Source organism: Trachypithecus francoisi, unplaced genomic scaffold (assembly GCF_009764315.1).
Source record: "Trachypithecus francoisi isolate TF-2019V2 unplaced genomic scaffold, Tfra_2.0 Lachesis_group0, whole genome shotgun sequence".
Classification (NCBI taxonomy): domain Eukaryota; kingdom Metazoa; phylum Chordata; class Mammalia; order Primates; family Cercopithecidae; genus Trachypithecus; species Trachypithecus francoisi.
This window is the reverse complement of record NW_022681453.1, coordinates 54,125,748-54,139,852: the sequence shown is the minus strand read 5'-3', so window position 1 is coordinate 54,139,852 and position 14,105 is coordinate 54,125,748. Positions and strand designations below refer to the sequence as shown.

The 14,105-nt window shown below is 48.3% G+C and overlaps 1 protein-coding gene across 2 annotated transcripts in view; it reads right to left on the bottom strand.

The window, feature by feature from the left end:
- IRAK2 (interleukin 1 receptor associated kinase 2) overlaps positions 1–1,832 on the bottom strand; it is a 79,657-nt gene extending 77,825 nt beyond the window's left edge. Inside the window, exon 1 of one of the 2 annotated variants that reach the window (XM_033210652.1) lies at positions 1,643–1,832. In XM_033210652.1, the coding sequence (XP_033066543.1) occupies positions 1,643–1,736 (94 nt within the window). In that variant the 5' untranslated portion in view covers positions 1,737–1,832. The remainder of the gene's footprint in view (positions 1–1,642) is intronic. The other variant, XM_033210651.1, reaches the window with a different exon arrangement.
- Between the last annotated feature and the right edge of the window lie 12,273 nt (positions 1,833–14,105).

Below are 14,105 nucleotides of genomic sequence, written 5' to 3'. Positions count from 1 at the left end.
AATTTTTAAAAAAGAATATTTAACACTTAGGTGTTGGTGCTCTTATACAATATTTTCATTCCTCACAACTTTATGAAGAAGCTATAATTATCATCTCCAGTTTACATACAGATTCAGAAGCTGAGGCTCAGAGAGGTTAAGAAACTGACACAAAGTCATACAGCAAGAGTCTGGAATGCAGATCTCCACTTGGAAAGCAGAGACAACAGGCAAGCAGCCCCCCAGCAGAGGCCATGGCCCTCTCCGCCAGTCATCCGTCAGGCACCAACAAACACAACATATGGAGGATGTCTGAGTGCCTTCCCACAGAATTATCTAGAACTGTGCACCTTGCGATAGAGTGAAAGTAAGTGCCTGTGCTTAGGCCCCATTATACACACTGAACCTATTAGTTCTGATCTCAAAACAGGTTTATAGTCATAAATACTGTGATCAAAAAAATGTATACTAAAAGTAAATATTTGATTTTATTTTATTTTATTATTTTTTTTTTTTGAGACGGAGTCTTGCTCTGTTGCCCAGGCTGGAGTGCAGTGGCCAGATCTCAGCTCACTGCAAGCTCCGCCTCCCGGGTTCCCACCATTCCCCTGCCTCAGCCTCCGAGTACCTGGGACTACAGGCGCCCGCCACCTCGCCCGGCTAGTTTTTTGTATTTTTTGGTAGAGACAGGGTTTCACCGTGTTAGCCAGGATGGTCTCGATCTCCTGACCTCGTGATCCGCCCGTCTCGGCCTCCCAAAGTGCTGGGATTACAGGCTTGAGCCACCGCGCCCGGCCAATATTTGATTTTTAAACTACAATGGTAACGTACATTTAATCACAAATATGATAAATACGCTGGGCGCAGTGCCTCACGTCTGTAACCCCAGCACTTTGGGAGGTAGAAGCAGGTGGATCACCTGAGATCAAGAGTTCCAGACCAGCCTGGCCAACATGGTGAAACCCCGTCTCTACTACAAATACAAAAAATTAATTGGGGTGGTGGCGATCGCCTGTAATCTCAGCTACTCGGGAGGCTAAGGAAGGAGAATCGCTAGAACTCGAGAGGCGGAGGTTGCAGTGAGCCAGAGATCGTGCCATTGCACTCCAGCCTGTGCGACAACAGCGAAACTCCGTTTCTATATATATATATATATATGTTAAGTAATAGATCCTTCTAATATACACTAAAACTAAACACATACACACCCACACAAACCAAGGAGTGACAGCACCGTGGTCCCTGAGAGACCCTCTGCAGCTCGGCCGGGCCGCCAAGCCACCGCGCACTTGCCAGCGCTGTCTGCAGGACGGGGTCGAGGCTCGCATTTCGCACGCCGTTGTGGGCTGGATGTCCACCCGGGGCCGTCATCGAGCCAGCAGCGGTGACAGGAGGGCCCCCGCACCCACCGTTGTCTGGACTCAGAGCGCAGTGGCGGCGGCCCCGGCTCGGCGACAGGGCTCCCGATAGACGTCCTCAGAGACCACGCGGCACCTTCAGGTGACGGGCCGAGGTCCGCGGCGGGCCCAGTCCAGGAGGCTCACCTCGCACGCCCTCGGATCGGGACCCGCTTAACCCGGATGCCCGAGGGAGCTTGGCGGCTGGCGGGATCGCTGGGGGCACCAGTCGCCCTGGCCCCCTCCCCACCCCGGGCCATACTTACCGAACTCCATCCAGTCCCACTCGCTGAGCGTGTCCATGTTGCGGCACAGGTCGTCCAGCACCCAGGAGGGCAGCTGGTAGATGTAGCAGGCCATGGCGCGCTACGGGGTCGGCTCCGGCGCGGGGCAACTGGATCGGACACCGCGGGCTGGGGCTTCTCTAGCTGGGGGCGGACCGGCCGGGAAGTGGGCGGGATGGGAGGGCACCAGCGTCCCTAGCGGCCACGGGCGGCACGACGGCCCCGCCGGCTCCACCCCAGCGCTGGCCAGAGGATCGGAACTGCGAGGGGAAACTGAGGCCCCGGGGGAGAAGGCCACACGGGAATTCTGCCGCAGCGGCAGGCGGCCTTCTGACTCCACTTCCATGGGCACTACACCATGTCTCATGCGCTCATCAAACACTCCATTAATTACCTACTGTATGCCAGGCACTGCCCTAGGTGTTGGTGATACCTGAATAAGAAAGCCTACAGCCGGGCGCGGTGGCTCACGCCTGTAATCCCAGCACTTTGGGAGGCCAAGGCGGGCGGATCACGAGGTCAGGAGATCAAGACCATCCTGGCTAACACGGTGAAACCCGTCTCTACTAAAAATACAAAAAAAAAAAAAAACTAGCCGGGTGAGGTGGCGGGCGCCTGTAGTCCCAGCTACTTGGGAGGCTGAGGCAGGAGAATGGCATAAACCTGGGAGGCGGAGCTTGCAGTGAGCTGAGATCCGGCCACTGCACTCCAGCCTGGGAGACAGAGCGAGACTCTGTGTCACGAAAACAGAGGAGAGAGGGGAGGGGAGGGGAGACATACAAAAACCCTTGCTTTCATGAGACTTACAAAATAATAAGTTATAGAATGTCTTAAACGGCAATAAGTACTATTGCAAAAAAAAAGGCAAAAACGTTGGTTAAAGAGAATCAGGAATTGAGATTAAGTGTGGGGAATATTCTATTAAATAGGGTAGTCAGGTAGACTTTACTATAGTAGCTAATATGTATTGTGCAGCTACTATGAGCCAGGGACTGTTGTAGGTGCTGGGAATACCTCTGAAGAGAAGGACAAAATCCTTGTCCTGAAGGGAGACAGACAATAAGCAATAAAAATAGGCAGACAAGGCCAGGCGCGGTGACTCATGCCTGTAATCCCAGCACTTTGGGAGGCCGAGGCGGGCGGATCACGAGGTCAGGAGATCAAGACCATCCTGGCTAACAGGGTGAAACCCCATCTCTACTAAAAATACAAAAAAATTAGCCGGGCGTTTTAGCCGGGCATTGTGGTGGCGGCCTGTAGTTCCAGATACTCAAGAGGCTGAGGCAGGAGAATGGCGTGAACCCGGGAGGCTGAGTTTGCAGTGAGCTGAGATCAGGCCACTGTACCCCAGCCTGGGCGATAGAGCGAGACTCTGTCTCAAAAAACAAAAACAAAAAAAAAATAGGCAGATAAGCTATGTTGGAGAATGAAAGTAGAAGCCTGGGCAGCATAGCAAGATCCTATCTCTACCAAAAAAAATTTTTTTTTTTTTTGAGAGGCAGTTTTGCTCTGTAGCCCAGGCTGGAGTGCAGTGGTGCAATCTCGGCTCACTGCAACCTCTGCCTCCCGGGTCCTGGTTCAAGCAATCCTCATGCCTTAGTCTCCCAAGTAGCCAGGATTACAAACACACGCCACCATGCCCAGCTAATTTTTGTATTTTTAGTAGAGAGAGGGTTTCACCATGTTGGCCAGGATGGTCTTGAACTCCTGACCTCGTGATCCACCCACCTCAGCCTCCCAAAGTGCTGCGATTATAGGCGTGAGCCACCGCACCCGGCCTCTACAAAAAATTTTAAAATGAGCCAAGCATAATAGTGCACACCTATAGTCCCAACTACTCAGGAGGTTAAGGGGATAGGATCTCTTGAACCCAGGAGTTTGAGACTGCAGTGAGCTATGACTGCACTGCAGCCTGAGTGACAGAATGAGACCCTTTCTCTGAAAAAAAAAAAAGAAAAAAAGAAAAAAGAATGAAAGTAGAGGGTGGTAAAAGGGAGTGCAGGTGGCTAATTGCATTATCTTAGAAGATGATAGCTGTTACTGGGGAAAAAGCAGAGTATGGTACAGGGGACTGCAGGACAAATTGGATTCTTAAATAGGGTATAAGGCGCTGGGTGCGGCGGCTCCCGCCTATAACCCGAGCACTTTGGGAGGCAGAGGCAGGCAGATCGCTTGAGCCCAGGAGTTTGAGACCAGTCTGGGAAATAGAGCAAGACCCTGTCTCTACAAAAATTAGCCAGGCATGGTGGCATGTGCCTGTAGTCCCAGATACTTGGGAGGCTAAGGTAGGAGGATCACTTGAGCTCAGGAGGTGGAGATTGCAGTAAGCCAAGATTGCACCACTGTACTCCAGCCTGGGTGAGAGTAAGACCCTGTCTCTAAATAAACAAAAAGGGTACAAGGAACAGAACTTATAGTGTGTGTGTGTGTATATATACACACACATATATATAATATATAGTAGCTAGTATTTATTGAGCACTTACTGTGTGTAGCCTTCACCTGTGTTACTTTACTTACTCCTTACAATGACCCTCTGAGGTAGGTAGGTAGACCCCCATTCTACAGACAAGGAAACTAAGGCACAGAGAGGTTAAATAACATGGCTAAAATCATTTGAACCTAAGCATTCTGACCCCAGGCTCTTCATCACCACTAGCTAAAGTATATTGTAAATACAGATACACTTAAATGTATCTACAATGTACTTTGCAAAAATGATCTTATGTCATTCTTACAAGCCTATACCATAGATATTATTATCCCCATTTTACACAGAAGTAAATAGATTCCAAGAGATTAGGCGAGGTCATGAAGGACAGGTAAGTAACTAGAATAGGTACCACTGGGTAGCTGTGGCCATCAGCTACGAAGGAGCGCTGCAAAAGGAGAAAACTGAAATCAAAGTGAACAGTCCTAGGACCAAGTTGCAGTTCTGCCACCAACAGGCTTTGTGACTCTGGACAACTCATTTCATTTGTCAAGCCTTGTTTCCAGCATCTGTAAAGTGGGCCTGCTCATTCCTATGGCTTAGAGTTGTGAGGGGAGTGGAATAAATTAAATTATGTAGCCTATATAGAACACCCACTACAGGACTTTCCTCGCACAGAGAATGTACCCAAAAAGTGGTAGCTCTCGTTGGTGGTCTTGAAAAAGCACTCCCTGGCCTTGGAGTCCTATCAAGATTGGAGCCCTAGTTCAGCCCCTCTCCAGCTCTTAGTCCTTTGAGCCAGTTCTGTTTTCCCTTTTGGAAACTAGGTCTCCTGCTGCAGCCACTTGGAAGGATTGTTATGAAGCCTAAATGGACTCCAAAATGCTCAAGATCAACTGGGAAGTGCTGAGTTCAATAAAGGATTACCATTATGTCCTCTTTGATGCTGAAAGTGGGACATATTTCAGTGTTCTAAGCCTGATTTTCAAGAGAAGTCCCATGTTTTCCGCAGTGGCTGAAGGTGGACTTGGGAACTGTAATGATGGTTTGCCGTAGGCTGGGTGGAGAAGCATCTCCATCCCAGGCACACGGGGGCAAAAGAGAATAAAGGTCCTCTTCTTTTTCTCCTTTCCTCTTTTTTGTAGAGTCCCCTAGCCGCTTCTCCTTCTCTTCTGCAAGCAGCGTGTGTGTGCGTGTGTGTGTGTGTGTAGAGCTCCTCCCTCAGGGCCACAGGGCCTCTTCCCTGGGGTGAGGCTTTGAGACCACAGAAGTTTCACATTCAGCCTTGGTCAATTCTGGAAGGCAGAGAAGCCCCCACTGCTCTCTCTGCTGCCTCCTCAGGCCCTTCCTGCGATTCCTTCATTTTGGGCCTGAGCAGGTCATCATAGGGACACATCTCGGTTACCACTCTTTAGAATAAGTTCTTCAAAGTAAGGTCTTTGCTATTACTAAGGGTTGCCCTTCACCTACCAACTGACCTAGCAGGCATTTAGCATCCATTATCTGTGATCCACACAACCCTGCACGGTAGGTTTATTGCTTCTATTTTACAGAGAAGAAACTGAGGCCGAAGTCAATTGTAACTGGGCCAAGTTGGCCAAGTGACAGTGAGGTAGGAGGCAGTACCTGACTCCAGAGGAATGGCTGGGACATCGGACCAAATTGAGGACTAACTAAAACAGGTGTGGTGGGAAGCACCTCCCATAAGACACTGCCAGCAGTGTACCTTGTCAGTTTACCATTGCCATGGCGACTCCCAGAAGTCACTGCCCCTTTCCTAGAATTTTCTACATAAAGCGCCCCTTAATTTGCATATAATTAAAAGTGTGTATAAATGTGACTGTAGAACTGCCTCTGAGCGGCTACTCGGGCACACTGCCTATGAGGTAGCCCTACCCTGCAAGGAGCAGTACCTCTGCTGCTGCTGCACACTGCTATTTCAATAAAAGTTGCTATTTAACACCACTGGCTGGCCCTTGAATTCCTTTCTGGGTGATGCTAAGAACCCTCCTAGGCTAAACCCCAATTTTGGGGCTTGCCTGTTCCGCATTAATAGGATGCAACCCAAGTCTGACCTATTCTGCTCTGTTATACCAACTCACCACAAGAAATTTCCTCTGATCTCACACTTAATTTCTTCCTCTAACTAGCTATTTTCCATGACCAACACCCACCAGGATCAGTTAGCAACAGTTATTGAGGCTGAATGTAATTAGTTACACACTTATGTCATGTCATTTTGACCTGTTCAAGTTTAACGCCCTTGAAATTATAGTCAGTGGTTTGCAATCCTGGCTGCATATTAGAAACATCTGGGGTGCTTTTAAAAAGTATAAATGCCGGCTGGGCGCGGTGGCTCACACCTGTAATCCCAGCACTTTGGGAGGCCGAGGCGGGTGGATCACGAGGTCAGGAGATCGAGACCATCCTGGTAAACATGGTGAAACCCCGTCTCTACCAAAAAATACAAAAAAATTAGCCCGGCGTGGTGGCGGGCCCCTGTAGTCCCAGCTTCTCGGGAGGCTGAGGCAGAATGGCGTGAACCCGGGAGGCGGCGGAGCTTGTGGTCAGCGGAGATCGCGCCCCTGCACTCCAGCCTGGGCCACAAAGCAAGACCCTGTCTCAAAAAAAAAAAAAGTATAAATGCCTAGCTCTACCTCCAGGGAGCCAGATTCAATTCTTCCGGAGTGGGGCTCAGGCACTACTGTTTTTTAAAGCTTCCCAGATAATTCTAATACGTGCTGGCAGAGTTGAGAACCAGTCATATCAGAAAGCAGGGGCAGAGGCCAAGCACGGTGGCTCACACCTGCAATCCCAGCACTTTGGGAGGCTGGGGTGGGCGGATCACTTGAGGTCATGAGTTCAGGACCCGCCCAACCAACATGGCGGGACCCACCCAACCAACATAGCGGAACCCGTTTCTACTAAAAATACCAAAAAATTAGCTGGGTGTGATGTCACACACCTGTAATCTCAGCTACTTGGGAGGCTGAAGCAGGAGAATCATTTGAACCCAAGAGGTGGAGGTTGCACTGAGCCAAGATCACACCACTGCACTCCAGACTGGGGGACACAGCGAGACTCTGTATAGAAAAAAAGAAAAATTGGCCGGGCGCGGTGGCTCAAGCCTGTAATCCCAGCACTTTGGGAGGCCGAGACGGGCGGATCACGAGGTCAGGAGATCGAGACCATCCTGGCTAACACAGTGAAACCCCGTCTCTACTAAAAAAATACAAAAAAACGAGCCGGGTGAGGTGGCGGGCACCTGTAGTCCCAGCTACTCGGGAGGCTGAGGCAGGAGAATGGCGGGAACCCGGGAGACGGAGCTTGCAGTGAGCTGAGATCTGGCCACTGCACTCCAGCCCGGGCGACAGAGTGAGACTCCGTCTCAAAAAAAAAAAAAAAAAAAAAAAAAAAAAAAAAAAAAAAAAAAAAAAAAGAAAAAAAGAAAAAAAAGAAAAAAAAGGCTGAAGCAGGAGGGAAGACTGATGAAAGGAGAATAATAATAAAGCTTCTCTATGCATTTTGCATATATATATGTATTATTTTTTTCTTTTTTTGAGATGGAATTTTGCTCTTGTTGCCCAGGCTGGAGTGCAATGGTGTGATCTCAGCTCACTGCAACCTCCACCTCCCTGGTTCAAGTGATTCTCCTGCCTCAGCCTCCTAAGTAGCTGGGGTTACAGGCATGCGCCACCACACCCAGCTAATTTTGTATTTTTAGTAGAGATGATGTTTCTCCATGTTGGTCAGGCTTGTCTTAAACTCCTGACCTCAGGTGATCACCCACCTCAACCTCCCAAAGTGCTGGGATTACAGGCATGAGCCACCGTGCCCGGCTATATTTTTATTTTTTAACAAAAATATCTTTATTAGTTTCTCTGATAGCAGGTGATATTTGTCAAAGACAGAAAGAAAGAGAAAACAAAGACCTTCCCATAACCTCACCCCTGAGGAACCACCATTATTGTTTGGAGTATATACTCCTTTTACATGTTTTTAGTCCTATACGAAATCATTATTATTACTTTTTTTTTTTTTTTGAGACAGAGTCTCACTGTCACCAGGCTGGAGTGCAGTGGCACAATCTCGGCTCACTGCAACCTCCACCTCCTGGGTTCAAGCGATTCTCCTGCCTCAGCCTCCCAAGTAGCTGGGACTACAGGTGCACACCACCACACCTGGCTAGTTTTTTGTATTTTTAGTAGAGATGGGGTTTCACCATGTTGGCCAGGATGGTCTCGATATCTTGACCTCATGATCTACCCTCCTCGGCCTTCCAAAATGCTGAGATTACAGGAGTGAACGACCATGACTATACAATTTTTTAAACATATTTTCTTTTTGCAGACACAATGATGAAAAAAAATTTTTTTAACTTTTAATTTTCTGTAATTTTTTTCAAATAATAGCTTTTCATGTCAATATACGAGCACAGTACTACTTCCCTTTTAATGGTTTATTTATTTATTTATTTTTGAGACAGAGTCTCGCTCTGTCACCCAGGCTGGAGTGCAGTGGCGTGATCTCAGCTCACTGCGAGCTCCACCTCCCGGGTTCACGCCATTCTCCTGCTTCAGCCTCCCAAGTGGCTGGGACTACAGGCACCTGCCACCACGCCCGGCTTTTTTTTTTTTTTTTTTTTTTTTGTATTTTTAGCAGAGACGAGGTTTCACCATGTTAGCCAGGATGGTCTCGATCTCCCGACCTGGTGATCTGCCCGCCTCTGCCTCCCAAAGTGCTGGGATTACAGGTTTGAGCCACCGCGCCCGGCTTAATGGCTTATTCAGGAACACCATACTATAAATGCCCAAACTCCTATCAGTATACATTTATTTCCAGTATTACGCTATTCTAAATAATACTGCAGCAAACTTCATATATGTACATCTATTCACACTTATTTTTTCTTTCTTAAGGTAAATTCCTAAAACTAGCTTTTCTGGAGCAAAGATGAACATCTAAAATTGTGATGGGGGCCGGGCGCGGTGGCTCAAGCCTGTAATCCCAGCACTTTGGGAGGCCGAGACGGGCGGATCACGAGGTCAGGAGATCGAGACCATCCTGGCTAACCCGGTGAAACCCCGTCTCTACTAAAAAAATACAAAAATCTAGCCGGGCGAGGTGGCGGGCGCCTGTAGTCCCAGCTACTTGGGAGGCTGAGGCAGGAGAATGGCGTAAACCCGGGAGGCGGAGCTTGCAGTAAGCTGAGATCCGGCCACTGCACTCCAGCCCGGGCTACAGAGCGAGACTCCATCTCAAAAATAAATAAATAAATAAATAAATAAAATAAAATTGTGATGGGCTGGGCGCCATGGCTCACCCCTGTAATCCAAACACTTTGGGAGGTCAAGCAGAGAGGATTGCCTGAGCCCAGGAGTCCAGCCTCGATAACATAGTGAGACCCCACCTCTATTAAAAAATGGCTGGGTGCAGTGGCCCACACTTGTAATCCCAGCATTTTGGGAGGCTGAGGCAGGCGGATCACCTGAGGTCAGGAGTTCAAGACCAGCCTGATCAACATGGAGAAATCCCATCTCTACTAAAAATACAAAATTAGCTGGGTGTGGTGGCGTATGCCTGTAATCCCAGCTACTCGGGAGGCTGAGGCAGGAGAATCACTTGAACCCAGAGGTGGAGGTTACAGTGAACTGAGATTGTGCCACTGTACTCCAGCCTGGGCAACAAGATCAAGACTCTGTCTCAAAAAAAAAGAAAGAGGGCCGGGCGCGGTGGCTCAAGCCTGTAATCCCAGCACTTTGGGAGGCCGAGACGGGCGGATCACGAGGTCAGGAGATCGAGACCATCCTGGCTAACACGGTGAAACCCCGTCTCTACTAAAAATACAAAAACTAGCTGGGCGAGGTGGCGGGCGCCTGTAGTCCCAGCTACTCGGGAGGCTGAGGCAGGAGAATGGCGTAAACCCGGGAGGCGGAGCTTGCAGTGAGCTGAGATCCGCCACTGCACTCCAGTCCGGGAGACAGAGCGAGACTCCGCCTCAAAAAAAAAAAAAAAAAAAAAAAAAAAAAAAGAAAGAAAGGAAAGGAAAGGAAAGGGAAGGGAAGGGAAGGGAAGGGAAGGGAAGGGAAGGGAAGGGAAGGGAAGGGAAGGGAAGGGAAGGGGGAAGGAAGGAAGGAAGGAAAAGAAAAGGCAAAAAAAAAACCCCACAAACAAAAAACAGTAACAAACAAACAAAAAAAATTTAAGAAAAACAAACATGACCAGGCACAGTGGCTCATGCCTGTAATCCCAGCACTTTGGGAGGCCAAGATGGGCAGATCACGAGGTCAGGAGATCGAGACCATCCTGGCTAACATGGTGAAACTCCGTCTCTACTAAAAATACAAAAAATTAGCCGGGTATGGTTGCGGGCGCCTGTAGTCCCAGCTACTCTCAAGGCTGAGGCAGGAGAATGGCATGAACACGGGAGGTGGAGCTTGCAGTGAGCCGAGATCGTGCCACTGCACTCCAGCCTGGGGGACAGAGGGAGACTCCTTCTCAGAAAAAAAAAAAAAAAGAAAAACAAACATAAGGCCAGGTATGGTGGTGCATGCTTATCTATAATCTCAGCACTTTGGGAGGCCAAGGCGGGAGGACTGCCTGAGCCCAGGTGTTTAAGACCAGCCTGGGCAACATGGCAAGACCCTGTCTCTATTATAATTGAAAAAATAAAATTTTCAGCCAGGTGTGGAGACTCATGTCTGCAATCCCATCACTTTGTGAGGCCAAGGCAAGCAGATCACTTGAAGTCAGGACTTTGAGACCAGCCTGGCCAACATGGTGAAACCCTGTCTCTACGAAAGACACAAACATTAGACAGGCATGGTGGTGTGCACCTGTAATCCCAGCTACTCGGGAGGCTGAGGCAGGAGAATTGCTTGGACCCAGGAGGCGGAGGCTGCAGTGAGCCGAGGTAATGCCACGGCACTCCAGCCTCAGCAACAGAGTGAGATTCTCTCTCAAGAAAAAAATAAAAATAAAAATAAATTTAAAAAAAAGAAAGTGGCTACTCTTACTCTCTGTCTTAGAAAGACAAATAAACCTCTATCCTATCCTATCCTTTTTATTTATTTATTTATTTATTTTTGTGGTAGAGATGGAGGTCTCACTATGTTGCTAAGGCTGGTCTCAAACTCCTGTCCTCCAGTGATTCTCTAACCTCAGCCTCCCAAAGCACTGAGATTATAGGCGTGAGCCACAGCCCCTGGCCCCTATCCTTTTTAATGGCTTATTTAGGAGTGCCATACTTAATTTGGGCAATCTCCCATGGATGTACATTTATTTCCAATATTGGAGTCTGTTCCAGAGGGATCTGCTTTCCGCATCTATCAGGGGGCTGGAAGTCCTGAAGGCTGCCAAGTATAAACAAGTATTGGAAAACAGCTGCCCCAGAGGCACACTAGACCTTCTCAAAATCCCCCCTACTGCCTGGAGTTGCTCCACGCCAGGGTAACCCAGACCTGCTGGAACAGCCCTGATATGGTATGGCTGTGTCCCCACCCAAATCTCATCTTGAATTGTAATCCCCATAATCCCCACATGTCGTGGGAGGGACCCAGTGGGAGGTAATTTAATCAAATCATGGGAGGTAATTTCCCCCATGCTGTTCTCATGATAGTGACAGTTTTCATTAGATCTGACCGTTTCATAAGTGCCTGCCATTTCCCCTGCTGACATTGGTTCTCTCCTGCTGCCCTGTGAAGAGGTGCCTTCCACCATGATTGTAAGTTTCCTGAGGCTTCCCTAGCCGTGAGCAACTGTGCCAATGAAACCTCTTTTCTTTATAAATTACCCAGTCTTGGGTATTCCTTCATAACAGCATGAGAACAGACTAATACAAGCCCTTACCACAGTTCCTATCTGAGGTTCGTGAGCATGGGATAGCTACAACAAGAGTTCTCAAAATTCTTGAGTTGGGCCTAGGTAATGAACACCCTCCTACAAAGGAAAAACAATCATCTCATGTTATTCCCCATCAAGCAAATTGCTAAACTGTCCTTTGCCCAATTAACTCTCCTCCAACTTATGTTAAGATGAAATGGTTCAATAGGACTTCCCCCCAGCCTTTCAGTAACCTCAGCTCTGTTATTAGCATGTGTGGGGCCAGCCCCAGGCCTCCAGGATTCAACCTGTCCCAATTGGAAAGAAAGTCTTTTGTGTTTTTCCATCTGACAGACAGGGAGAGAGCCTACTGCCATTAGTTTGTATGTCAAGCAGACTTACATTTTCCCGCAGTTTCATGTTTTGAATTTTGGAACAAGTTTTGTGGGTTTTTCTCCCTCTCATATATCAAGTACTATTGCCCAATCCTTCTCATGTCCATCATACGTGTACCTCAATTTTCTGTGACCTGCCAATGGACTACTGGGTATGTGTGGCAAGGGGTGGGGACAGGAAAATGTTTTGTTGGGGCAGGCAGTTTAGGTGTGCCGAAAGGAAGGGGAAAAACAAGTTGAATATCTCTCATTGGAAATGCTTGGGGCTGGAGGTGTTTCCATTTTCAGATGTTTTTGTATTTTGAAATATGTGCATATATATAATGAGATATCTTGAGGATGGGACCCAAGTCTAAAGATGAAATTCATTACCTGTTTCAGAAAAACTCTCAAACTGTTTTTCCTCTAGATTCCACACTAACACAATATCAACCCAGAACACTTTTGTGTCCAAATGTGTAGATTTCTTCCCAGGAGCAAGCAAGCAATCAATTCTGCAGTGAACACCAACTAGGTAGCCTCTAATTCACTTCCGACACAATCTTTCTGGAAATAATATCAGATCCTGCAGGTTAAGGGCTCAGTCCTCAAGACTGCCCCCACTCCCACACCAGTACAAGTCTAGGGCTCCAGAACTTCTGACCAACCAGCTTCAAGTTAGGGTTCCCACCACCCTCTCTTTGGGTTTAATTTGCGGGAGTGGCTAACAAAACTCAGTGAAAAATGTTTACCAGTTTTTTTTTTCAAGACAGTGTCTTGCTCTGTCACCCAGGTTGGAGTGCAAACTGAACAGCTGGGACTGCAGGCATGCGCCACCACTCCTGGTTATTATTATTATTTTTTTCCTAGTAGAGACAGGATCTCACTATGATGTCCAGGCTGGTCTTGAACTCCTGGGCTCAAGCAATCCTCCTACCTCAGCCTCCCAAAGTGCTGGGATTGTATGTGTGAGCCACCACGCCCAGCCTACCCGGTTTATCATAAGGGATATAACAAAGGATACAGATGAAGAAATGCATAGACCAAGGCATAGGGTAAGGGGCACAGAGCTTCTGTCCCCTCCCTGGACAAACCACCTTCCAGGAACCTCTACAAGTTCAGCTATCCTGATGCTCTCTACTGTCCTCATGGGTTTTAACGAGGCTTTATGTCACCATTCCTTCCCCCAGGGTATGGGGTGGGACCTTTTCTGAAATGAGGGCTGTAATATCAGGGCTTTGGGAGGCCAAGGTGGGAGGATCGCTTGAGCCCAGGAGTTCAAGACCAGCCTGGGCAACACAGCAAGACCCCATCTCTACAAAAAAACTTAAAAATTAACCAGGCAAGGTGGCTCACATCCATAACAAGGGCTATGGGAGTTATGAGCCAGGAACAAAAACAGAAAACATATACATCATAACACCGGTTTCATATACACCTTATAGACACAGGGTAAAGGTAATTTTGAGCAATATTTTTCATAGTTTTGCACATGAAATGAAGTTTGCGTTAAGTACTCACATGTGGGCCGGGCGCGGTGGCTCAAGCCTGTAATCCCAGCACTTTGGGAGGCCGAGGCGGGTGGATCACGAGGTCAGGAGATCGAGACCATCCTGGCTAACATGGTGAAACCCCGTCTCTACTAAAAAAAAAAATACAAAAAACTAGCCGGGCGAGGTGGCGGGCGCCTGTAGTCCCAGCTACTCGGGAGGCTGAGGCAGGAGAATGGCGTAAACCCGGGAGGCGGAGCTTGCAATGAGCCGAGATCCGGCCACTGCACTCCAGCCTGGGCGACAGAGCGAGACTCCGTCTCAAAAAA